We start from the raw sequence: 26304 nt of genomic DNA on the forward strand, positions 1-26304 counted from the left end.
GATGTAATGTTTCCACTAATCCTATATGAACACATTTGTTTACATTCACAATACCTCTGACCATGAGTTTGAGGGATGAAGAGGGGCTCCATAGTGCTTGAATAGATTGTTGACACTTGTCACATTTTTCTCCACAATAATCTTGTATAATAATATATAAGTGTGTTGGCCAAAGATGTTAACAAATCCATTATGGTCATGGGTTCCCCTAACTATAACTTCTTTAATATCCTCATTCTCCATACAAATTCCTTACTGACTTGGAGGATAACAGTGACATGCATAGGTTTTTATCACATTGCTTACATTCACAGAGTTTACAGCATGAAGTCTTTTTAAAAATATAATTTCTTTATTGAATCCATGGGAATTGATCATCATGAACCCCCATTCCACTCACCTTCCTGTCCAAGACAGCCTGCGGCACCCACAAAAAGAAAATTATTTTAAAAATCAAGCCAAAACAAGCAAGCAAACAAAAACAAAAAAAAATAGCCTCTTCGCTCCTCCATCTTTCCCAGTTTCCCTCACCCTTTCACTGTTCCTGGTGGCACTGGGAGATGGTATTTCACAGTGCACGTTTTTTTCCAATCAGCTGTACTTGCAGGTGTTCATTCCACTGAGTCATTGCTTTTGTTCAAGGCTCTGGTTTCTGGTATGACATCATCACTGGATTCACTGAAACTCCTCTTGGTTATTGTGCATCTGCCCAAGTCATGGAGACACTGAAGGTATTTATTGCTCTACAGGACCAGTCCCTTCTCGAGCTCCAGCAGATCCTAAATTGTGCAAATGCTAGGATGTGCCAACTCTGGGTATACCAGTGGTCTGAGTGGGACTTGAGTTGGTCAATCTAGGCAACTGGGGATTCCTCCCTTAAGTACAGGGTGGGTGGAGCCCGCTCTTTGATGCCCAAGTCTTCCGAGTAAATCCACGCTCACCCATGCTGAGAAGTAGCTCTCCCATGAGGGCTGCAGCCAGATCTCAAAGTGTCAAGTGAGAGGCAGGAGCAGCTATCCTGTGGCCAGGGTGGGGAGGGCTCAGCATGGCCCTGATTTCATGACACATATGACTATGGTCTCCTGAGGTGACATGGAACACAGCCATCAATACAGAGCTCTGCTGTAGCACCACCACAGACCCAGAAGTGGCCAAAACAGGAGCGCGGGCCCAAATGTCACCTTGGCTCCAGGCAGAGGCACAGACCACTCAGAATAGTAGGATTCTGGTGGCGGCATGGCTCCCAGTCACTGACAAGTCTACAGATTGCAGCCCTGATACCTGGCTTCCATGTGACTTTGCTGGCAACACAGGCCTTGAACTTCAACACAGATCTCTTCTAGGGTAGGAGCACAGACATAGAATATGGTCCCCAGCAGGAGCCAGGTCTCAATGTCACTACTGCCCCAGGTGGCAGTGCAGGACACTCAGATTGACAGTCTGTACAGCAGTGTGGCCCTCTTCCCTAACATATGAAAAAATCTTGGGCATTCATATGGCCTTCCATTGTAACAGGAACCTGAGACATCAACACAGACTGTTGCTGCAGCAGGGCCAGGGACACAGACATGGCCCTCAGCTGTAACTTTGGCCCAGACATCACCATGACATGAAGCAGCAGCACAGGCAGCTCAGATCTGCACAGTTCCAGCCTCCACTTGGATTCAGGAGGCTGACCTGACCCTGCACATCAACCTCGTCATTGATGGCAAAATGGGCCACAGACTTCAACACAGGCCCAGGATTTGATAGGACCATGAAGCCAGACATGGTTCTCAGCAGCAATCTGGGTCCATTAGTTTACCATGTCCCACAGTGGAGCTACGTGGCACCAGAGGTAGATGCCAGGAATCCACATGGCCATCCCAGCTTCAGGGGACAGAGTTTTCAACATAAAGGTTTCAACAATATCAGAATGCAAAATATATTCAGTTCAACTTCAAAAGTTCCCATAGTTTATCACAGTCTCATCAATGTTGGAAGTCCAAAGTTCAACTTCTCTTTTGAGATCATGTAATCTATTAACTGTAATCCCCTGTAACATCAAGATCAAAAAGAAGACTGCATACTTCCAACATATAATGGCTTACAACATACTTTACGATTCCAAAGTTTAGGGAAGGGAAAATACAAGACCAAAAAACAATCAAATAACAGGTGGTCATACTCGAAATTCTGCATCAGAACACCATCTCCAACTCTGTTCAGCATTGTTGGTGGCAACACACTTCTTTCTGTTGGACTGGTTCCACTCCCAGTCAGAGGCCTCATTAGCGGGTATACCACGACTCTCGAATCTCTAATACACTGGATTCCCCAAGAAAACTTGCTTCACATCATGGCCTTTGCACTAGACATGCCTGAGCAGACTGGAATCCGATGGGCTCACAGATGTCTTCCTGCCATGCCAGGATCTGAGCACCCAGCTTGGAGAGGGCATGGCTTGAGCCTGCCTGAACAACGTAGGATTAGATGAGCCATGATGTCTTTGTGTCAGCTCATATCTTCAGGACACAGGTAGGTGGCTTGCATCTCGCTGGAGTGTATGACGTCAGAAGCACCGTGGACGTCTTCCCCTAGTATGAGTTCTTTTATGAATCTGAAGCTTACTCTGTTGTGAAAAAGTTTTTTCACATTGCTTACATTCATAGGCGATCCCTCTTTTATGAGTTCTCTTAGGCATTGGGACAGCACTATATATTGAAAATGCTTTTCCATTTTCATAGGGTTTCCCTCTAGTATGAATTCTTTCATGTAATTAAAGAGCACTGCAATTTGAAGCTTTCCCACATTGGTTGCTTTCATAGGGTTTCTAATTAGTATGAGTTCTTTTATGCATCCGGAGACCAGCATCGTGTGCAAACACTTTCCCACATTGATTACATTCATAGGGTTTCTCTCTAGTATGAATTCTTTCATGTATTTTAAGAGTACTGCAATTTGAAAAAGCATTACCACATTGCTTACATTCATAAGGTTTCTCTTGTGTGTGAGTTCTCTTATGCATTTGGAGACCATTGTGTTTTCGAAAGGCTTTCCCACATTCAGAACATTCATAGGGTTTCTCACCAGTATGAGTTCTTTTATGTTCCCGGAGACCAGCGTCGTGTGAAAACAGTCTTCCACATTGCTTACATTCATAGGGTTTCTCTCCAGTATGAATTCTTTCATGTATTTTAAGAGTACTGCAATTTGAAAAAGCTTTACCACATTGCTTACATTCATAGGGTTTTTCTCCAGTATGGCTTCTATTATGAATGGTGAGATGACTCTGTTGTGAAAAGGCCTTACCACATTGATTGCATTCATAGGGTTTCTCTCCAGTATGAATTCTTTTATGTATTTTCAGACAAGTATAATCTGCAAACGCTTTCTCACAATGATTACATTTATAGGGTTTCTCTCCTGTATGATTCCTTTTATGTATTTGGAGACTACAGGTTTTTGAAAAAGATTTACCACATTGGTTACATACATAGGGTTTCACTCCAGTATGAGTTCTTTCATGTTTTTTAAGATAACCTCGATGTGTAAAAGCTTTCTCACATTGATTACACTGAAATGGTTTCACTCCACTATGAGTTTTTTTATGAGTGTTGAGATGACTCCGTTGTGAAAAGGTTTTCCCACATTGATTGCATTCATAGGGTTTTTCTCCAGTATGGGTTCTGTTATGAATGAGGAGAAGTTGTCGATATGAAAAGGCTTTACCACATTGAGTACATTTGTAGGGTTTCTCTTCAGTATGACTTCTTTTAGGCCTATAAAGGTAATTGGCACATGTCAATGCTGTACCACATTCATTATGTTGACAAGAAATACGGCATTTGCAAAGTGAACCAAGATAAACAGAATTTCTGCTTTTTGTGTTCACATGACTTTCTGTGGTGGTATGAGTTGATATATTACAGATGAAATTAGATTAAAATGAATTGTAAACTCACATTACATACACAGTCTACTCCAACTGGGGACTATTAGAAATTTTCTAATTTTTCTAGGAGAGGGGAATGTGAGAGGGGAATGTTGATATTCTTTCCATATTCTTTAGTATACGTGCCTAATTTCAAGAGTGACATAATATACCAATAAAGGGGCTTCCATAATGCACACACAATTTAATCTTTGTTCTCCATAACAACCCTTTTTAAGTACAATGAACTGCCATTGGAACTATACTTTGGCAACTCATCACAAGGATTTGAGTCACGCTAACTTTACTATGGACTACTTGTTTATTAAAAGGCTGTAGACATGGACTTACCTCCTAATCACCAGGTTTGTCTTTGCCATATCACAGTGGTATGGAACTAATGGACTGACAGACCTACTGCAGACCTCATGGGGTTATCATTAAAATGGATATATCTGTTCATGCATTGTCTTCTGGAAATCTTGTTAACAGACATTAGCTACCTGACATTGAGGTACATGGTGTTGTGAGAATTTAATAATCAATACATTTAAAGCTGTACTTATTTGCACTGTTACTTCTTCTTAAAACTTCCAAGGCACATTAAAATTCTTCCATGGGACATCTGTATTAGTTTACACAAGGAAATTACCTTCTCTGTCTTCTAAATCGTTGACCATGGTCTTCACTGTCATGGGCTTCCCATTTGTAGCCTAAAATATGGTACCAGAAAACGCATGGTATATTACTGGAAATTATACAAACTTTAAGTTACTATATTCAGTGACCCTAAGAACCATGCCTGACATTTTTCACCATATTCTTTAGTTTTTTCAAAATTACAGAAGAGGACCAATGAGCAAGAACCAGTAGCCTTCTTATTTGAAATGTTGAAGGGAAATTCGGTCTTACCTATATCAGTAAGGTGACTATAAATCTCCAGCATCACATCTTTGTAGAGACTCTTCTGGGAAGGATCCAGCAAAGACCATTCCTTGGAAGTGAAGCTGATATGCACATCATCATAGGTTACTTCATTCTGTGATATTGATTACAATATGAATGTAGACATCTTTGACAATACAGTTACATAATTCTGTTATTTCACAACTTATTCCAGTACAGAGAAGTTCTCATCCATTCATTTTAGAAGGAAACTGAAAAGGAGGTTTGAAGGTAGGGTTTAAATGAGTTCACCAGACCAGAGATAAATAATAATAAATAGGTGTTTTAGGAAAGGACTCCCACAGATGAGAGTAAATGAGTCCTGTGTTCTTCATGCCCAGAACATGCAGTCTCAGTTCTTCCGATGCTCTCCACAACTAGACAGCCTGAGCCTGCCCCTCCTCTACCTTATAATGTGTTCCTTTTGCACCTGGTACCATACCCAAAAGTTGTGGCCCCCACTACCAGTTCACTGGCATGGCAAGATGTCACTACAGATGTTCACATGTGTCATTTCTTTGTTCTTTAAATGGAATTTGCCCTTTCAAGAGAAATGACTATTAACAGACATACAGAGAAGCAAACAAATCAATAATACTATGTACACATCGGAGAAATTGAATGAGCAATTACTAACCACAAAAGATATGGCAAACAGGATACATTGTCTCATGTGTTTAAGCCTATCACTCAGAAGGCAGCGAAGGTTGAGTCTCATTGAATGAATACGCCCGTCTGATCTATGAAATGAGTTCTAAGAAATATTTGGACCCTGTCTCACCCTGCCACATACCTAAACCAACCAACCAACCTATAAAGAAAAAGAGGAGGCCACTGAAGGCCCTATTAAGAGATAAGCATTCATTCCCTATCTGTAATCATTTTCCAGAAATCTGAAACATCATACTTTGAACTGTGAGATCAATATGATCTTACTAAAAGGGATGAATAGATAAAAATGTAAGCATTGGAAATGGAAAAAAATTAAAAGGAAAAAAAGCAGGGCAGGACAGATGGTTCAGTGGTGAACAGCACTTTCTTGTAGAGGAGATGGGTTTAATTTCCAATACTTATATGAGGGTTTACAACTACCCAGAGCTCCAAATTCAGGGTTTCTGGAATCATATTCTGACTACTGGCTTCAGCAGGCACACATAGGGTGCATATCCATGCAGACAGGCAAAATACTCACATTTGTTCAAAACATTTAAAACACACACAAGATACTAAGGATGTCACACTGTGTGCTAGTGACTCAAGAAACGGAGAGTATTAATGTCATAAATATGTGCCATCCCAGGAGAAAATAATTCAAGTCATTGGTGATCTCAGCACAACAGCACACATCTGAGAGAGGAGGATGGGATGACAACAACCAATTCTTCAGAGCCCACTAGAGGGCAGCATTTGTCAACACCCCTATTTCCCCATCAATAGTTACCAGATGCCTGACCTTAATCTACATGCAAGGCTTCATTAATTACACTTAGGAGCCAGAAGATATCACTTACCTCAAATCATGGCTCCCATCTGGAGTACTCTGCCCTGAGACTGAACTTAGGAGAATACCAGTCTCTCCCTGCTACTCAGGAAATAGTTTTACTGCAAGGAAACCTTATAAATTGATGACTGCAGGAGCTCTGTTGGTTGGCTCCTTACTTGCAGTTGGCACAGCATCTTCTGTTCCTTCTGACATTGATGCAGATATAGCAGGCATCAGAAATCTTAATTAAAACCACTGACCGATAATGCCTTGACTGATAGACTAGCTACTAAACACAAACTGATTACAGGCCATCATCTGTAACTAAATGTATTAAAGCTATCATTGGCAGATACTAAAAAATACCCAGCTGAAATTTCGTTTGAAGAGACTAGCTGAAACCAACCAGATCTCTAAAAATTCTCAGCCCTTTTCTCCAGGGTTTGGAACAAAAACTGCAATCTACAAGTCCCTGTTGTACCCAGGGCAAACCTCTTAGTCTGAGCATGGATTCTGCAAAATACATTTACTAAATGTATAATATAGTCTCAGCTTAAAAAAACACCCAAAAAAGGAAAAACAAAGCACCCCATTGCCTTGGAAACTTCAGGTGGAATTTGTTGTATCCATCGATTCTTTCTTATGGAATATTTAGATTAATACAGAGTCTATCTACTATCCAGGAGAACACACCGTCTCACCTGGGGGCAAAACCTTTGTGTCTACCCATCCTCTGCCCTGGGAGCTAAAAAATGTCAGAACTTACCCCTTATGTATTTACAAAGCAACTCACAGACAAGCCTGAATTTCATGCTCCATGAAGGCCTTCAACCTCACAGTCATTTCTACAACTCACTTTTTGTTTTATAGAACCTCGCTTTCTGGCTCTATATACTATGCTACTGGAGTTAAAGCTGATTTCAGGACAAGTAATCATGTCACTGACCTCCAGTCTAACCCTCAAACAGAGACAACTTTTTGACTTGGGTACCCTGTATAATAATGAACCGAACAATATCTGACCAGGAAAAGCTAGGAAGCCACTAGTGCCATTTCCACTGATCTTTATTTAACATGCCACAAGTACAGTCAATGGAGTATGAGATTACTAGGGATACTGAGACCCCGGGAGGACATAGAGATTATTAATATCAGCTGTGCTCAAAGCAGACACTCCTGCCTACACCCACAGTTAACAAGCTTAAAAAATGCTCTTTATTTGAGGCCAACAGGGGACTGATGTAGACTCCATGAATATATTGCCACAGAAATCACTGGGGCCTTGGGTAGTAGATCAGGGTTTACCATGGTGTATGAGTGATCTTTGGGAGCCCATTCCAAATATAAGGATGCTCTCTCAGCCTGGACATTTGGAGAAGGGCCTAGGTCCTGCCCTGGATGAAATGACAGACTTTAGAGATCCCCCCAAGGAGGGCCTCACCCTCCCTGGGGAATGATGTGGGGATTGGGTGGGGGTTTGGGGTGCTGGTGGAGGAACAAGGGAGGAGGGGTGGGAGAGGGAGCTGGGATTGACATGTGAAGCATTCATGTTTCTAATTTAAACAATAACATATATTGAGGAAAAGATGTTCTTTATTTGATGTAACTGGCAGGATATTCAGATTTGACTGTACTTTCGTCCCCACATGGAACTTATTCCATTGGATAAAGGATAGCTTTTTTTCTTTTTGATATCATGTAGTCCCTTTGGGCATATAAATTCCTTATGATTATTCTGGGATTGTTTAATAAACTTTATTTTAGAAGGAACTATGTCAACATGATCCAGAGACTCAATCACCTATTGCTGCTGAAAGAACAAATCAGGTCTGTATGAGTCCCGCAGATACATCTGTGCAAACCATTAAAGAAACCATTAACGAAAATTCTTTAGGAAATGTTACATCTCCATGATGATTCCTCAGTCTAAGAATATTGTATTTCCTTGCTCTCTCATTGAGACAGGAGAATAATACAGGAGAGCAAGACTCGAGATACCATAATAGAGGGAGTTATTATAGGTCTAAAGAGAAATCTGGAACTAGGGAAATGTCCAGAGATCTAGAAGGTTGACCTTAACTAACAATGTAAGCAATATTACAGAGGCCACTTTAAATGCCCTTTTCCGATAATGAGATTGACGACTGCCTGATATGCCATCTTAGAGCCTTCATCCAGTAGCTGATGGAAGCAGAAGCAGGCACCCACAGCTAAACAAAGAGCTGAACTCTGGAATCCAGTTGTAGAGAGGGAGGAGTGATGAGCAAGGTGATCAAGACCAGGCTGGAGAAACTCAAAGAAACAGCTGATCTAAACAAAACAGAGCTCACACTGATTGCTGGAAAATAGCACAGGATTGATCCAGACCCCCTGAAGGTGGATGTCAGTTTGGAGGTCTGGAGGGCCTCTATTATTGGATGAGTATTTATTCCTAGTACACAATGGACTTTGGAAGCCCACTCCACATAGAGGGATATACTCTCAGCCTAGTCACATGGCCCTGCTTCAAACGATGCGACAGACTTTGAAGATCCCCCAGTGAAGACCCCAACCTCCCTGGGGAGCAGAACCGGGATGAGTTAAGAGGTTATTGTGGGGGCAAGGAAGGAGGGGCTGGGATTGACATGTAAAGCAAGCTTGTTTCTAATTTAAATAAAAAACCGGGAAAAATTATATCTCATATATTTGGTTCCTCCCTACAGCATCATTGCTCTTTTTGCCAAAAGTGAGGGTGTATATACATTGGCTATGGAGAGATGGAAGCCTCTGGAAACTCACCAGACTTCTGATGCTTTGTACTCAGCATTTGCTTTTTCATATTAACATGCAAAACACTGAGAAACATTGGAAGCTAATTATGAAGTTCACTGGACTTAGTTGCTCTTCTCATTAATAAAAGAAGAAATACCTGTCCCGCAACCATGACCCCCATGCTCTTACTTGATTTGCTTAGCTCAGAGTCCTACAACTCCAACCCTGCTACTATAAGCCCCCTTTACAACATTTTTGCTTGAAAGTGATTGCATTTCCCTTTATTTTTGAATATGTTTTCAACTGGGTGCATACCACACCATGAGAAATATGAATTTTGGAAAATACATATATGCCAGAGAGATCCCAATAATATCCTGTGGTCTATATACATTTACCATCTTGCTTAATAGTTATATGTTTTGGTTCCTGAGATTTGTTTTCTTGCATTCATTTGTCTATTAATATTGAAATCTTTATTGTAAGCTTTCTCCTTTTCTTGTTGTGGCCTGATTTTACAAACTGCCTCAGAGTGTTGATGATTCGTGTATGTGGTCCCCATTGGCACTATGTATGCCTCAAGGACCAGGAGATAGATTGTAGTGAGCATACTTTAAAAACAAGCCCTTTAGATATGTAAAAGCAGCTTAGCCAGGAACCACCACACCACTACACCCTGATAACAATTATCCAGTGATAACACTCACGTCAGACAACCAGGCATAGTAATAGAATCCCCTGTGAGAAAACTGGACAGTATATAAGCAGAGAGCAAGAGCAATGCTCTGCTCTGCACATCTGGAGAGACGTCACCAAGGTAGACCTAGTGACTAGAGCATGTCCCCCAGGATCCTGTCACTTGAATCAGAGGTGTTTATTAGAGACTGTGTAAGTATTCAGGCATTATGTTGGCCTGCCCATCCCCTGGCAAAATGCACTCAGGCAGTACCCAGGTCAGCCCAGGGTTCCATGGTACATGGTGTGCATGCAGGTGCAAAGGAACCCTTTAAAACACAGACCCTGAGCAGGGCGTTGGTGGCGCAAGCCTTTAATCCCAGCACTTGGGAGGCAGAGACAGGCAGATCTCCGTTGAGTTCAAGGTCAGCCTGGTCTTCAGAGCAAGTTCCAGGACAGCCTCCAAAAGAATACAGAGAAACCTTCTCCTGAAAAACCAAAGAAAAAAAGAACAAAAACAAAAAACAAAAAAACAAAAACAAACACAGACCCTGGAGCCGGGTGTTGGTGGCCCATGTCTTTAATCCCAGCACTCTGGAGGCAGAGACAGGAGGATCTGTGAGTTTGAGGCCAGCTTGGTCTACACAGTGAGTTCTCCAGGACAGCCTCCAAAAGAATACAGAGAAACCCTCTCTTGAAAAACCTAAATACATAAATAAATAAAAAAGACCCCGGTTCCATGATAGTCTCCAAAGCCACAGAGACACCAACTCCAAAAAACCAACCAAACAAAAAATGAGCCCAGCCCACTTACACGGTCTTCCCTGAGGCTCCCCTGGGGCAGACAGGACTTTTCCTGCCACCCACTTCTCCCCTATCCTCTCTCTGTCTCTTTACCTCTTTTCTCTTTGCTTCACCCTTTGTAAGAAAACTTCTCACTTAAGCTCTGTCTGCCTGGAGTGTTTGTTCCCCCACCCTTGGTCCACCTCAAACTTTATCCCAACAGACTGGACCTGAACTTCAGCTAAGGTACATGACCCAGTTGAGCAGACTGGGGGAAATAGGCTGAGGACATAGTCAGGAATTCAGAGTGTGAAATTTGTGTGATGACCTCCAGCATAACAAAATATAACTTTTGTTATACTAACTCTGAGTAGCTACCTTCTTGCTTACAAAAGTTAGGAAGGAAAACTTTACCAAACCAAAGGCAAGGCCACAGATTTTTAAAGAAACATTGTATGACATGCATAAAATGCCTAAGCCAACTTGTATTGTTCTATTTCCCTTATAAGCCACAGCACCTTTGAAAACAAATCAGAAGATGGCTAATCACACATACTGCACTAGAGAAACACAGGGTATTTCATGAACACTAATTACTTGGGCATCTGTACTGGCCTGTCCTTGGGGTTCTGACAGGATGCGCCCTCAGCTGCAGCCTCTAAGAGCACCACTTGTGCTTGTTCACCCTGCTCCCATTAAAAAGAGCCCTGTCCACCTCCCATCCTTGTCTCTTCCTCTCTCTGCCTGACTCCCTCCCTCTTTCTTTTCTCTCTTCTCCCTTTCCTCTCTCCTGGAACTCCCATTCCTGGAGGCTGGTCTCCCCCATCCCTTCTGTATCTGGGAGTCTGGACTGTACTGCTGGAAAGGAATCCCAAAACTGCCACCTGATTCCCCAAAGTCAGCGGGAAGAAACAGATCAGTCATGGCTCCCATCCCATAACAACACTTAGAGTCACCTCTCCAGAGGGAGGTGGGATAAGGCCTGGAAGTAGAAACTGGCCAGACAGTTTAGGGGGAAACAAGGGAAGTTAACCAGCCGCTTTCTTGACTAAAAGCCAGAAGTGTCACTGAGATTCTTAGCACTTTCATCCATGCCACAGGCCAAAGATGCCAAAGAGGCCTGGAAGCTCTGATCTCTGATGCTAATTCTGGGGCCCTCAGGGAGGAGGAACTGTACAAGGAATAAAGATGGCCTGCTAAGAGAAAAAGTCCCTTGATCAAGAGACTAGTATCTCTGTCCAAGGTGCAGAGAACTTTTCAATGGGGACAGGTCAGTCTCGTTGCCTGGCCCATGGAGTCCAAGAAATGGCCATTCAGGATTTCTATAGTTCCTTCCTGCCCATCCATTTCTGTACAGTGTCCATAACAGCTTTAATGTGTGGTTAATGAATTCCCATTCCTACATAAGCATCTTAGTATCACTGCTCCCCAAGAAAGACCTGGACTGTATCGGGACACTCACTCTCCTGTCCCTTTTTCCTTTTCACTGGCCAGTTAAGGCCCAGCCTTACTGTCTTACAGCCCTGGGTGGCAGAGGTGGGATTGGTGTTCAAAGCAATTCTCAGTTATATACTGTGAGATTAGCATGAGTTATAGGAGACATTGCCCCAAAGAGAAATAAATAAATAACAACCACTGGAGAAAACTGGAATGAAGTTCTTAATGCCTGGAAATACTGGAGAACAGAAACTAATAATGACTGGAGCAACGATCCATGCACAGAAGTAAAATTGGAGAGTGACACCAATATTTGACTTTCTGAAAAGATAAAAATAAGTACTCTTAGCTTTGAAAAAAATAGTATGTGCTTCCCAGTAGAGGGGATGCTATTAACAAGATAATGTTTGACCTTGCCTCTAAAAGGGACAGTACAGGAGCACACAGGATATCAGTAGGTGGCATTCTACTTTTAAAATTATTCTGGAAATAAATTTGGGGTATAAATCTCCCCTCTATCTTAACTGTGAACTTGAAGTCTTTTTGTCCCTATTTAAATCGTGCAAAGTGTAACATGGGACCCAGACTGGAGATAGTTTTAAAGATGACAGGTGTGTGGAATGAATAGACACAAGGTGTACATAAAATCTATTCCAGTTCAACTCTTTAAGCATTTGCCAGACCTGAATTTGCACTATTAAAGAGATTTTTCTTTATTAATCTCTAATTTGGTAGTGTGTTTCTCCCTGATAAAGCATGTTTGTTCTAGAACACTTACATACTCAGGAGGACTGAAGAACAGATTTGAGTCAAGGTCTCTGATTTTGATTGAGGTGGACTTGAACCCTGTCTGTAGCCCCACAGGGCATTGTGTTTCCTATCCCCTGACTAACCACCCTAAGTTCTTACATAATAGGCCTGCAGCACCACAGGGCTCCGAAATTGTCATTTGAATCACATAGTGTTCTGTGTATCCAGTAACAGAAGGCTTTGTGTGTGGAGAATGGCTTCTCCCTTCAGAACAGATGAGGAGGAACAGTGTACTGTGTGACTGCTGAGGGGGCAGGGGGCGGGGAACGACAATGACAGACTAGGCAATAGCTAGATCACAGGCTGCAATTTAAGGCAGTGAGCTGCAGGGGTCTCCATCACATTCCCATGGAACCTAAAGGAATCCACTGAGGAAGAAGTACGCAGCACCCTACCCTGGCCCCTCATTACTGACTCTGTCCCTCCTGCTAGCCTCCTTTGCCACTCAAATGAAATTAAGGAGCTCCCAGCACTGAAGATGCAGCCTAGACATTCCCTGGCTCTCGGCCAAATTACCCATTAGAAAACTTTAACTCTGGGTCTGCTCTGTAGGATAGGCCCACTGATTCCCAGAAAACTCTTACCTCCTAAGCACGACTCCTGGAAGGCCTAGCTCAAGTCAGCCTCCTCAAATAAGGAACTTCACCCCCTGCCCAAACTCACTGTGTCTCCCCTGGAAGATTTGTGTCTGTTGTTTTACACTGAGACCAAAGACCAGCTTCCTTCTGCCCCACTCAGATCACTCTGGCTCCAATCTCTCTTCAAGTAGCCTGCTTCATCTTGCCAACATGTCTATGGGTGAACCATAAAGGCATTGAATGAATGACCCACAGGCTGCTGGATTCGCCACAACACTAGGGACATCACAGGAGACACCAGGGCTCTCCAGGATACAATAGAATGTGCAAGTAAGGGACAGCTGATGACACTTGGTAACCACCTGCTAACCACTGTACTTCAAGTTGACCTTCCCAGGAGCCACTCCTAGGTTACAGGAGGAGCTCTCCTTTCAAAACTAGAGATCTATCTCTGCCTCACTAGAAACGTTTGTTCTTTGTGGAGTGGGGTGTTGAGTGCTCACTTTCCAAACATTGCCTAGGAATGACTCTTCTCCACCTTAAGATTCATACTCAATGATGTAAACAGGCTGCTGGGAAATAAGGCAGAACAGTGGGGAAGAAAGATGAATCCCCTGAAGTGAACAACCTGGGGAAAATTCTCAGAAAGTTACATTGGGGATCTCAAAACAGAGGGAAATCACATATGTAGTGAGGAAAATTTCTGCCATAATGCCTGCAGAGGTCACTCAGGGCTTGAGGATGTTAGTGAAGGTGAATTCAAAGTCCCTCCCCTCACTGGAACAAAAGTTATGAACTCTGGTCTCCTATTTGTGCTTCCTGTCCCCCTCCCTGAATCTTAGACCCACAAGGGCTATTTGGAGTGTGCCTTTCAGATGTTGAAGTCTTAAGCCAGTAAAGAGGATTGTGAATCTGATTAGGCATTGAGGTCATACTGCTGTTTCTTATCTTCCCCATGGCCAGTGGAGTTAAGTCTTTGAGGATCAAAGGATATTGAGCCCAAGTATAGTACAAATAAACCCTAACTAGTGTTCTTTCTAAAGCCTGATGTGATGGGTGTTCCTCAACTTGACTACATCAGGAATTCACTAAAATGAAAAGGACCAGGCACATCTACAGGTTAGTTTTTCTCAATCACAAATTTTAAGTGAAACACTTCAAATTCTAATCTGGATCATTGAGCTGGGGAAATAATACTTTAATCCCTATCTTTAGAGGCAGGAAGAGTCACCATTAATCTGAGCCACACCTTCTGCTGGCTCCCTAAAGAAAGGCAGAGAAGAAGGGGGATGCCTCTCTTTACCTGCTTGCCCTCACCGTTTCTTCACTCTCATCAAAGCCAGCCTTTTCAGGATTTCACTATATGCTGAAGACCAGCTGAGACCTCTAACCTTTAGGAGTGATGAGCAGACAGATCCTGAACCTCTCCTCCATAGGCAGCTGTTGTAAGACCAGTTGAACACCAGACTGTAAGCTGTAAGTCATTCATAGAAATTCCCTAGTAAATACCATATTCACATACATACATACGTGCATGTACACAGACTCACACACACAAGACACAGACAAACACACACACAAACACACACACACACACACACACACACAAACACACACACAGGAACAATCGAAAGTTAGAGACAGAGACATTAATTCTATAAGGTCTGTTACTCCCAAGAAACCTGATTACTAAACAGGAAAACCTGAGGAGAATTCACAGTCAGCTAAAGCAAATATAAGTGCTATGAAGAAGGATACCTGGAGTTATGACTTACCCTCTTTGGTCATGTGAGAGAATCAAAAGTATTGTTCCTGTGACAAAGTATTTCCTTTGTCACAGAGAAAATGTAAACACCCCAGGGCGTTTCCTTCGTGTACTTGCTTTCACACACATTCACTAATCATACCTCATGCAGTTCTTTCTAAGAGACTAGCTTAGGGGAAGGACATGCTGATCATTCCCCATCCATGGCCCACAGCGTTCTCATACGGAATCCAATAGGAATTTAGAACCCAAAGCATTTAATACACCTGTGGACAGAGTTTAAAACTGTCCTCATGAACACACACACAGACACACACACAAACAGCAAGGAGGAGGATATGCATGCTGAAGTAAGGATTGTAGGAGGAAGTCTGTATTAAGTCACCATTAACCATGTGACATACTAGAGGCGCATACAGATGAGGTAATACAAGGGCGGTTTACCACACCGCTAACCACACCCACTTTAGGCATGACTAAAGATGTATACGGCTGGACGTAAAGACGTATACGTACGTAGGCGGTGAACTACGTCACTAGCCAGGCCCACTTTGGGCATGGCTAGGGGGCGTTACGGGGGGAAGGCATAAAAGACAGCACACAGGAAGTCTCTCTTTTTTCCCGGAGTTCGGCTTCCGGTTCGGCAGCGGAAAACTGCTTGGCTCATCTGGGTTACTTGTTTGGTATCTTGTGAGTAATTTCTACAATAAATACTTACTTTACTTTCAGGAAGTGTGTCTCTTATCGTTACAGCGTCCTTTGGAGCCTCATTTTGGTGTCAGAAGTGGGATTGGAATCCGGATCCAGGCGCCCAGAAAAGCAGCTGCTCTCGGCCCCACCAGGCACACGTGGACTCTCCTTTCGCTAAGTTCCTCCCCACTTCGCTCGGCAAGGCACGATTCCTGCCACCAGGAACCAGCACCTTCTACCTGCCGGTAAGGTTAGGTGGTATTCTGAAATTTCTCTCGCGGCCACGTGCTGTTTTACTGGCGGCCTGCTGACTTCGGCCACGTGCTTTTTCGCTGGCAGCCTGTTGATTTTGGCTTGAATCCAAATCTGGACTGTATTCTGGTTATTTTACCATCTAGAGAATACCCCTCAGGAATATTAATGCAGAGGGAAGACATCATTCTAGAATGGGTATTTCTGCCACATAAACAGAATAAAAAATTGAAAACATATATAGAAAAGATCTCCGATTTGATATTAAAAGGTAAATTAAGGCTTCGTCAACTCACTGGGAAAGACCCAGCTGAAATTATTGTACCTTTAACGAATGAGGAAATTTCCTCCTTATGGAAGGATAATGAGTATTGGCAAATAGCTTGCAGTGACTTTTTGGGAAGTATTAGTAATAACTATCCCAAAACAGAGAGAATCAAATTCATAAAGAAAACAAATTTGGATTCTTCCACATATCGTGAGGCAAACACCTATTTCTGAAGTTCTTACCTTCTACACGGATGCAAACAAATCAGGTAAGGCAGGGTATAAATCAGGAAATATAAGTAAAGTAGTTCAAAGCCCTTACAACTCCGTATAAAAGGCAGAGTTATATGCCATTCTCATGGTACTTAAAGACTTTACAGAGCCTCTCAATATAGTCACGGATTCTCAGTATGCAGAAAGAGTTGTCTTGCACATTGAGACTGCAGAATTTGTTCCTGATAATACAGAATTAACCTCATTGTTTTTACAATTGCAGGAAATCATCAGAAACAGGATTCATCCTATATATATAACACACATCAGATCCCATACAGGTCTGCCAGGTCCTCTGGCACAAGGAAATGATGAAATTGATCGTTTATTAGTAGGTAATGTGTTGGAAGCTTCAGAATTTCATAAGAAACACCATGTTAACAGCAAAGGTTTAAAGAAGGATTTTTCTATCACCGGGCAACAAGCCAAAGAAATAGTAAGAAACTGTCCCAGTTGCTCATTCTACAATCAAACTCCATTACCAGCAGGTTGTAATCCTAAAGGTATTCACAGAAATGAACTTTTGCAAATGGATGTATTTCACTTCCCAGAATTTGGCAGTTTGAAATATGTACACCATACCATAGACACGTTCTCAGGCTTCCAATGGGCTACTGCCCTCAGCTCTGAAAAAGCTGATTCTGTTATTACACACCTCTTAGAGGTGATGGCTGTTATGGGTATACCTAAAACGATAAAAACTGACAATGCTCCAGCATATGTCTCCAGTAAATTGGAACAATTCTTCAAATATTATAATATAAAACATGTAACTGGTATACCTTACAATCCCACAGGACAAGCAGTAATTGAACGATCTAACCGAACTTTAAAAGAGATGCTTCATAAACAACCAGGGAAAACAAAGGCACCTAAACATAGGTTACACAATGCTTTACTAACGTTGAATTTTCTTAATGCTGATGAAAAAGGACAAACTGCAGCAGAAAGACACTGGACTACAGAGAAGACTTCTGAACTGAACCAACCGGTGTATTTTAAGGATATTATGACCTCAGTCTGGAAACCAGGATATGTGTTACATTGGGGAAGGGGTTATGCTTTTGTTTCCACAGGAGAAGAAAAGGTTTGGGTTCCATCAAAATTAGTAAAAATTCGATCAGAACAGAAAACATCTCAGGAGGAGGAAGATAACAGCCCATCTACAAATTCATATTCCACCATGGGTAAAGTGACCTCCTAAAAGGAAAGAGAAGTGTTTTGTTTTTTGTCTTCACAGGTAAACTCAGCAAAGAATACTGGACATATGGATTCCTGTAGAAGAATGAATAGCTACCCTGAGGACCATCAAACAAACAGTAACTCACTGTGTGGTATCAAAGTCTAAATCTCTCTATATTGTTTTTTCATAGTACCCTTTTATCTTTATTTCTTCACATACCTCAGTCCCCATTCATTTAACTGAAGCTGGCTTTGGAGTTGGATTGGCTCTCCTACTCTAAACTCAAGCATATTATTTAAATACAATTTAGAATTTCTGTATTATATCAAAGAGCCATTGATATAAGACAGAAGAAAATAAAATTAGGGACTGTTATCTGTGGATTTCTTTTTTTGAAAAGTCTAATTTCCTTCAGGTTTACCATCTTCCCTATTGTCACCTCTTCCAGGATGCATACATATAAAAGTTAAAATATTTCTTTGTTAACATTAACGTTTGAGTTTTCCAGAGAACAAGGGATTTCCTGACAGCAATCTTCAACTGCTTCAGAAAGAGAATAAGGATCCACTTCCTTGACTTCACCTGATTCGACTGGAGGCATCTGAACTGCCCCACATCATTGACTCCACCTGACAAGCACTATCCTGAAACTGGCTTGAAACTACATCACTCTACACAACTCCGGACCAAGAAACTGAAACAGCACATCTTCTACAATCTGGCCAGAGCTTCAAGATGAGAGCTTCAATCAACACTAGAACCCCAGTCAGGAACTTCAATCAAGCATCTCCTGCCATACAGAGACTGTCTGATCTACTAGATTTTGTTATACTAACATTTTTCTTCTCACAGGTCCCCATGAGATTATCATCATCCCATCTCAGCAGGAAGTAGTTTTGAGAATTCCACGCCCCCTCTCCCTACTATTGATATTATAAGGTAGTTTACACCTGTTAGTGTTAGTTTTCAATTATTTTAGAGTTGGGATTGGAAAGAGGTGTTCAGATTTGGGTGTTTCTTTCAGATAAGTTTAGGTTTAGATAGAATAGATGTTTGATACATTTTGTTCATGGACACAAGTTAGTTGTCCTTTTTAGACTAAAAGGGGAATTGTAGGAGGAAGTCTGTATGCCGCCATTAACCATGTGACTTACTAGAGGCGCATACAGATGAGGTAATAAAAGGGTGGTTTACCACACCGCTAACCACACCCACTTTAGGCATGACTAAAGACGTATACGGCTGGATGTAAAGACGTATACGTACGTAGGCGGTGAACTACATCACTAGCCAGGCCCACTTTTGGGCATGGCTAGGGGGCGTTACGGGGGAAGGCATAAAAGACAGCACACAGGAAGTCTCGGTCTCTTTTCCCAGAGTTCGGCTTCCGGTTCGGCAGCGGAAAGCTACTTGGCTCATCTGGGTTACTTGTTTGGTACCTTGTGAGTAATTTCTACAATAAATACTTAGTTTACTTTCAGTGTGTCTCTTATCGTTACAGCGTCCGTTGGAGCCTCAAAGGATATTTGATCTAGAAGGCAAAGGGTAAACGATTCAGATCTCATAATTTATAGGAGTCTGTGTCCTGGTGCTTTTAGACAGCTGGGCCATGTGAACATGAGCTCAAGACAATGCTTCTTCACAGCCTAAGCTCCAGCCCAGGAAAATACAGAAAGAGGCCGTGCATGTGATTTCCCTTCACATTGGCCTTTCCTGGGGGAAGTTCAGGTGCCTTCAACAGACTCTCAGATGCAGCAGCTGATAGATAGTCCCTACCCTACAACCTGCTTTATCACAGTCCAGCATGAGAACACTGTGATATTCAGTGAGTGAAATGAAAGGTGAAACTTTGCCCTAGCTGGTTCTCAACTTGGGCAAGTGGATGTCAACTTGCTCATCGCTGTGTGGAGAAGCAGCTGCTGGTTGCTTTAGCCTCGCTTAACACACACTTCAGGGCACCTGGGGAGACTCCCCAGGCATCCTCACAGCTGCACAGCCTGTAACTTGGCTTTAGTACACTTAACCTGGGTGTTGAGAAGCCAGGAGGAAAATGGCTGAGTCCACAAACACTCACTTGCATGGAGATGACAAAATTCCCTCCTAGGTCCCTACAACACACTCCTGGAGATTCATGGAGAGCTAGGTCATGGTCACCAGACTCATGAAGCCACACACTACAGCCCAGGACACCGGAAGCTGGCAGGTAATAGCTAGTCTTTGTCCTTGACCAAAGGTTCTAACAGTTCTTCTGCTGTGCTGGGGAACTGCTGGCCACCCGCCTCTGCTGACTAAGAACATAAGGGGGCCACTGCCAGAGAGTGCTGGTCAGAGTAACTCTGCTGTGAAGCCTGAGAACATGAGTCTTCTCTGGAAGCACTTTTCTCTCCCTGTTCCCAGTGTCACCCCATGGCACCTAAAGTAGCCACTGGCAGTGAAGTGCAGTCATGCCCTGCCCTAAGCTTGGGACATCTCAACAGTCCCTCCCCGTTTCCTGATTGTTTCTAACTCTTACAAGGACACTAACTGCAGGAACTCCCAGAACAACAGCTACACCCCTGCCAGCTTCTGGCTTTTCATATAAACAAACTAATATTTGGAATCCCTGTCTTTCAAGAAATAGGACAAGCTGGGAATCACAGTTCCTTCCTAGAGGCTCCCAACTCCTGATCCTCTTGCCTGGAAAGCCCCCTCAAAGCCATCTCCTCCAGGGAGCCCATGATTCCGGCCCAGGACTCATTGGGCCTTCTGAAAGACCATCTCTTTCTTGCTGTTTGTCTGTGACCTCAGGTCAGCTTCCTTCTGCCTTTCTGTGGTCTTTCTTTGCTGTCCATTCTTTATCCAATAATATGTCCATGGAGAGCCCTATATGCACTGAAGGAGTGACCCAAGAGCAGTTGGTGGTACCATGACACTGGTGACATCAGAAGATTCTAGGGGTATCCAGGATACAATAGCATCTCCTGCAAAGGGTCTACTCATATTACTGGGAACTCCCCTTTGAAATAGCTCCCTTGAAATTGACCAGGATTCAAGCTGCCCTTTCCCAGAGACTCTTAGGTGACAGGGAAAGCCCTTCACCAGCATCTCCATCCAACCTAGAGATCTCTCTTTCTCTGTTTGATTGGAAATCCTTCCTATGTGGGGAATTGGGTGTTTACATTGCAAACACTTCTCAAGGATGCTCATTCCTTCTTCAACATACCCTGTTCATCACACAGAAATACAGCAGTGCTAAGAAATCACATAAGGAGCCTGGAAGTAGTGTCAGGGGAAGACCTCAGCTTCAGGCCCGGAGCAGCATCAAGGGAGCCATGAGCCCCAGACTGAGAAGCAGCATCATGGAAGAAAACTTTCCCAACTTAAATAAGACATGCCTATGAAAATACAAGAGGCTTACAGAACACCAAATAGATGGGACCCCAAAAGAGTTCCCTTATCACATAATAATCAAAACAATAAACATACAGAAGAAAGAAAGAATACTAAGAGTTGCAAAGCAGAAAGTCCAGGTAGCATATAAAGGCAGATCTATCAGATTATACCTGACTTCTCAATGGGAGCAATGAGAGCCAGAAGGTCCTGGTCAGAGGTGATGCAGACAATTAAAGGACCAACAGATGCTGGCCCAGACTACTTTACCCCGCAAAGTGTTCAATAACTGTAGATGGAGAAAACAAGATATTCTATGCTAAAACAATCCACAATCCCATCCCTACAAAAAGTACTGGAAGGAAAACTCCAACCCAAGAAATCACCTATGTCCACAAGAACACAGGAAATAGATGAGCTTACATCAGAAAACACCAAAGAAGGGAACTGAACACAAAATGCCATCACCAACAGCAAAAACAAAAATAAACACAACTAACAATCACTGGTCATTAATATCCATGAATATAAATGGTCTCGATTTACCTATAAGAAGACACAGGCTAACAGATTGGATCTGAAAACAGAATCCATTCTTCTGCCGCATACAGCAAACACACCTGAACCAACGAAACACTTGCATGACAAGAACTTAGTCTTTATAGAGTGAAATTAAAGAAGATATCAGAAATTGGAAAGAGCTCCATGCTCTTGGATAGGTAGGATCAACACAGTAAAAATGGCAATCCTACCAAAGTACTCTACAGATTCAATGCAATTTTCATCAAAATCCCAGCACAATTTATCACAGACCTTGAAAAAGCAATACAGAACTTCATATGGAATAAAAAAACAAAAGCCAGGAAAGCCAAAACAATTCTGTACAATAAAGGATCTTCTGGAGACATCATCATCCCTGACTTCAAGCTCTACTATAGAGCTATTGTAATGAAAACAGCTTGGCATTGGCATAAAAACAGACAGGCAGACCAGTGGAATTGAACCAAAGACCCCGATATCAACCCACAAACCTATGAACACCTAATTTAATAAAGAAGCTAAAAATATAAAATGGGAAAAAGAAAATACATTCAACAAATGGTGCTGGTATGTTGGCTGTCAATTTGTAATAGAATGCACATAGACCCATATCTATCACCATGCACAAAACCCATGTCCTTGGTCCTGCCTCAATGAGATGATGGGATAGACTTAGTAGACTTCCTAGGGGAAGCTTTACCCTCTCCATGGAGCAGATGGGAGGTCGGGGTAGTGGAGGGTTTGAGAGGAAAGGAGGGAGAACTGAGATTGGAATGTAAAAAGTTAATTTAAAAAATGAACATAAAAGAAATTATATAGAGAATAATGGGTAGGAAGAAGGATCATCTGCCTCATGTACAGGAGCTTAGAGGTATACACAGGAAGATTTTGCAGGGTTGGCTGCAATGTGGGATCAGCTTACAGGATGCACTCAGAAAATTATGTGCCTAGTAGTTGAAAACTGCCCCAAGATGCCTCAGCTGATTGATGCAATATAGTCATCCTGGTGCTGGGGACGTGTGATGAGTTGTTGGCAGAGGTTGCTAGAGTGGTGGAGCCACCAAGAAAAAACACCCTCAATCTGAGTGTGGTGCAGTCAACTCTGCACCAAAGAAACCAAAGGAAAATAGATTACCAAACTCTGTGAGTTTCACACAGATTGTATGCTAAGAGAGGGGGAAAGGGCAAGGAAAAAGACAACAGGTGTGGATAGTTCAGGCGGCATGCAGGAAGCCCAGGGTTCAATTGCAGGGGCTCTCCTCACTGGCCCTGGTGGCCCCACTTGTAATCTTTGCCTTCGGGAAGTAGAAGCAGGATGTTAAAGGTCAACCTTGGCTAAAAAGCCAGTTTGAGGACACAAGACTCACTTAACAGCTTGAATTCTATAGGACTTCAGTAAGAGGTCACTGAATTCTATGTCAAACGACAGAAACAGAGGGGAAAAGAGCCCAACTTTCCCCAGTGTGCAGTGAGAAATAATGTTAGGCTATAGTGCTCTTTGCATAGAGGCAGAAACAGCTGACCCAAGCTAGTGGGAACTCACTGCCTCTGGGCTGATGTTGGGAAACCTGCATAGTCCCTCTGAATGTGGGTGACAGTATTGTGGTTTGGAGAGTTTGTGGGGCAACTGGAAGCAGGACCAGTACTTATCCCTAGTAAATAAAGTGGCTTTTTGGAACCCATTCCCTATGGAGGGATACCTTGCTTAGTCTAGATACAGGAGGGAGGACCCCGGCCCTGCCTTAAGGTGACATGACAGACTTTTTGACTCCCCAAGGGAGGCCTCACCCTCTCAGAAGAGTAGACAGTGGTGGGGTGGGTGAATGGCGTGGGGGAGGGAGGCGTGGAGGAAGAAGGAACTGGGATTGGTATGCAAAATAAGAAAGACTGTCTCTCAGGACACACAGGGTCACACTGTCTCTCTGCCTTTACTCTGACTCACCCCAGTCTCAGAAGTCAGACGTATTTTAGGAACAGCTGGACAAGAAGGAAGAGATCTTCTGGAATAAACACTTCCCCAATATGTTCTGAGATCTGCCATGGCAAAGGAGGAGAGTGTTAGCCTCTGCACTCGCGCCCCCTCTCACATCCTGCACAGCCACACTCTCCACCCAAGCACATGACCTAGCCCACAGCAGTGTCTCTGCTGCACCCTGAACCCTGCTGAGAGGAAGTTCATATTCTTGTCAACAAAGCAGATTCCGTACCTTCGTCAAAAGGGTTTTGCCTTTTTTTTTTTTTTTTTAATTCTGCCTTAAAGGACTCTTTTAACTTGTATGATAATCCTTGCCTACTGTTCTGGAATAACTGGCGTGCTACAAGGAGAAAAAAAATCAGTACACAGGAAGAGACTGGAACTGTGTACCGTGCAACATTTTATTAAATATGAATGCCCTATCTCAGAGAAAGACAAAGAAAAGTATACATTACATACATAATGTAAAAGGAACAGCAAAGATATACTGAGTTCTAGAAGAAATAGTGAATTCAGGGGAGTCAGGTGGGTCTCTGTGGGTTTGGGACAGCCTGGTCTACAATATCAAGAACCCTTCCAAGCACTTCCAGGCTAAGAACCAAATTCTAAATTGAAAAAGAAGTTTATTTTATGGTATGTTCGATACTGTTGTAAAGAACTGTGGAAGAATAGAGTTTAGGCATCTGTTATATTTCAGGAGAGGTCGGATACATGCTGCAAGTGTACTACAAAGTGACGTATAATTTAGCAAATGACTAACTCTGAAAAATGAGTAACTGCTTGCAATTGAAAGTAAACAACAAAGACACATATGAAAAGGAAACAAAAGCCAACAAATACTTAGGAGTTAGTACATTTATGAAGACAAAAATAAAAACTAAGAAAGAACACACCAGTCACTGGTGGCGCACGCCTTTAATCCCAGCATTCAGGAGGTAGAGGCAGATTGGATCTCTGAGTTTGAGACAAGTCTGGTCTACAGAGTGAGTTCCAGGACAACCTCCAAAGCAATACAGAGAAACCCTGTCTCAAAAATCCAAAACAAACAAACAAAAAACAAAACAAAACAAAAAAACCCAAAACAAAATGTAAGTAAGTAAATCACTACTAGGCCCAAATGTCCAGTCAAAATTTCAAAGTTACAGTTCCTTTCTCAGGACAGCGAAACAGGTCCAAAACCTCCAGCCTTACCCTCAAGCAGAGACAAGTTTTTGACTCAGGTATCCTATATACTCACGACTAAAGATGATTTGCTGGGAATGGCTAGGAAGCCATTAATGACATTTCCACTGATCTTTCCTTTAATATGCCATAAGTACAGTCAATGGAGTATGAGATTACTAGGGATACTGAGACCTGGGAGGACAGATAGACAGGGTCCAACATTTAGCAGCTGTACTCAGACATTATTGCCTATACTCATAAAGTTACCAAGTTTTAAAATGCTCCTTATTTGATGTGACTGTGTTATATTCAGCTTTGACTACGCTTGCTTACCCACATAGTACTACTCCACTGGAAAAAGGAGGGCATTTGGTTTTTGTATATATCATGTTGGCCCTTTTGATATATAAATCCTTATGGTTAGTTTGAGCTTGCTTAATAAACTTCATTTTAGAAGGAACTATGACAATGAGCTCCAGAGACTACTATTAGACCAGAAAGAACAAACCAGATACACATGATTCTGGCAGACACATCTGTGTAAACTATGATTAAAGAAACCTCTTCAGGAAATATTTCATATCCATGATACCACCTCAGGCCAGTACTATTACATTATGGATTCTTGGTTCTGCCTCACAAGAACGTTTACATTTTTTTCCAGAAGAGAGAGTCTATATACATTGGTCATAGACCAGAGACATATACCTCTGGAGACTCACCAGACCTCCTCATGGTTTTTAAACATCAATTGCTTTTCCATAATATTAACATACAGAAATCTGAGAAACAATATTGGAAGATAATTATGAAGGTTACTGGACAATAATTTGCTTTTCTCTTTTTCTTTTTCTTAAAGATTTATTATAAACACAGTGTTCTGTGTTTATAATAAATCTGCCTGCAGGCCAGATCTTGACAGATGGTTGTGAGCCACTGTGTGGTTGCTGGGAATTGAACCCAGGACCTCGGGAAGAGAAGCGCTCTTAACCATCGAGCCATCTCTCCATTCCCTTATTTGCTCTTTTCATCAATAAAAGAAGAAATACTCCTCCCATGGCCATGACACTCACGATCTTGGCACTGATCAGGTTAGGATGGTGCTCCATGATTGGCTTAGGACAGAGTCCTATGGCTCCAACTCTACTGTGACTGTGTTTACTACATTTGTTTGAAAGTGATTGCACGGCCTTTTATTTCTGAATGTGTTTTTGGCTTGGCGCATTTCAAATGGGAGGAAAATATAAATTTGGGAAAATACTTATGTATGAGAGGGATCATAACTCATGCACCAGGGGGAGCACAATGATATCCTGCGATCCACATTGTTTCAACCCCTTTCTTAATAACTATATGTTTTAGTACCTGAGAATTATTTTCCTGCAGGTATTTGTCTATCAGTAATGCTCTCTCCTTTTCCTGTTGTGGCTCGAAGTTGCAAATTGTAGTAA

At 42.4% G+C, this 26304-nt stretch overlaps 1 protein-coding gene across 1 annotated transcript; it reads right to left on the reverse strand.

Annotated features, from left to right (window-relative positions):
* Window positions 1-330: 330 nt before the first annotated feature.
* On the reverse strand, window positions 331-24587 carry LOC121136574 (zinc finger protein 709-like). The gene is made up of 4 exons (XM_040737171.1): window positions 23657-24587; window positions 4826-4952; window positions 4566-4626; window positions 331-3761 (listed from the first exon to the last, which is right to left on the reverse strand). The coding sequence occupies exons 1-4, from the start codon at window positions 23753-23755 to the stop codon at window positions 2813-2815; spliced, it is 1236 nt and encodes a 411-aa protein (XP_040593105.1). The 5' UTR covers window positions 23756-24587; the 3' UTR covers window positions 331-2812.
* Between the last annotated feature and the right edge of the window lie 1717 nt (window positions 24588-26304).

This window comes from Mesocricetus auratus, unplaced genomic scaffold, assembly GCF_017639785.1.
Source record: "Mesocricetus auratus isolate SY011 unplaced genomic scaffold, BCM_Maur_2.0 Super-Scaffold_100676, whole genome shotgun sequence".
Taxonomy (NCBI): domain Eukaryota; kingdom Metazoa; phylum Chordata; class Mammalia; order Rodentia; family Cricetidae; genus Mesocricetus; species Mesocricetus auratus.

Bases quoted from the DNA above. Each gene is read 5' to 3' on its own strand.
- LOC121136574 (XM_040737171.1), bottom strand. From the start codon at position 23,755: ATGGCAGATCTCAGAACATATTGGGGAAGTGTTTATTCCAGAAGATCT. The intron at 4,953-23,656 runs GTGAGTCAGAGT...TCAATATCACAG, and splicing joins GTCTGACTTCTGAGACTGGG to AATGAAGTAACCTATGATGA. The intron at 4,627-4,825 runs GTAAGACCGAAT...ACCATATTTTAG, and splicing joins TAGTCACCTTACTGATATAG to GCTACAAATGGGAAGCCCAT.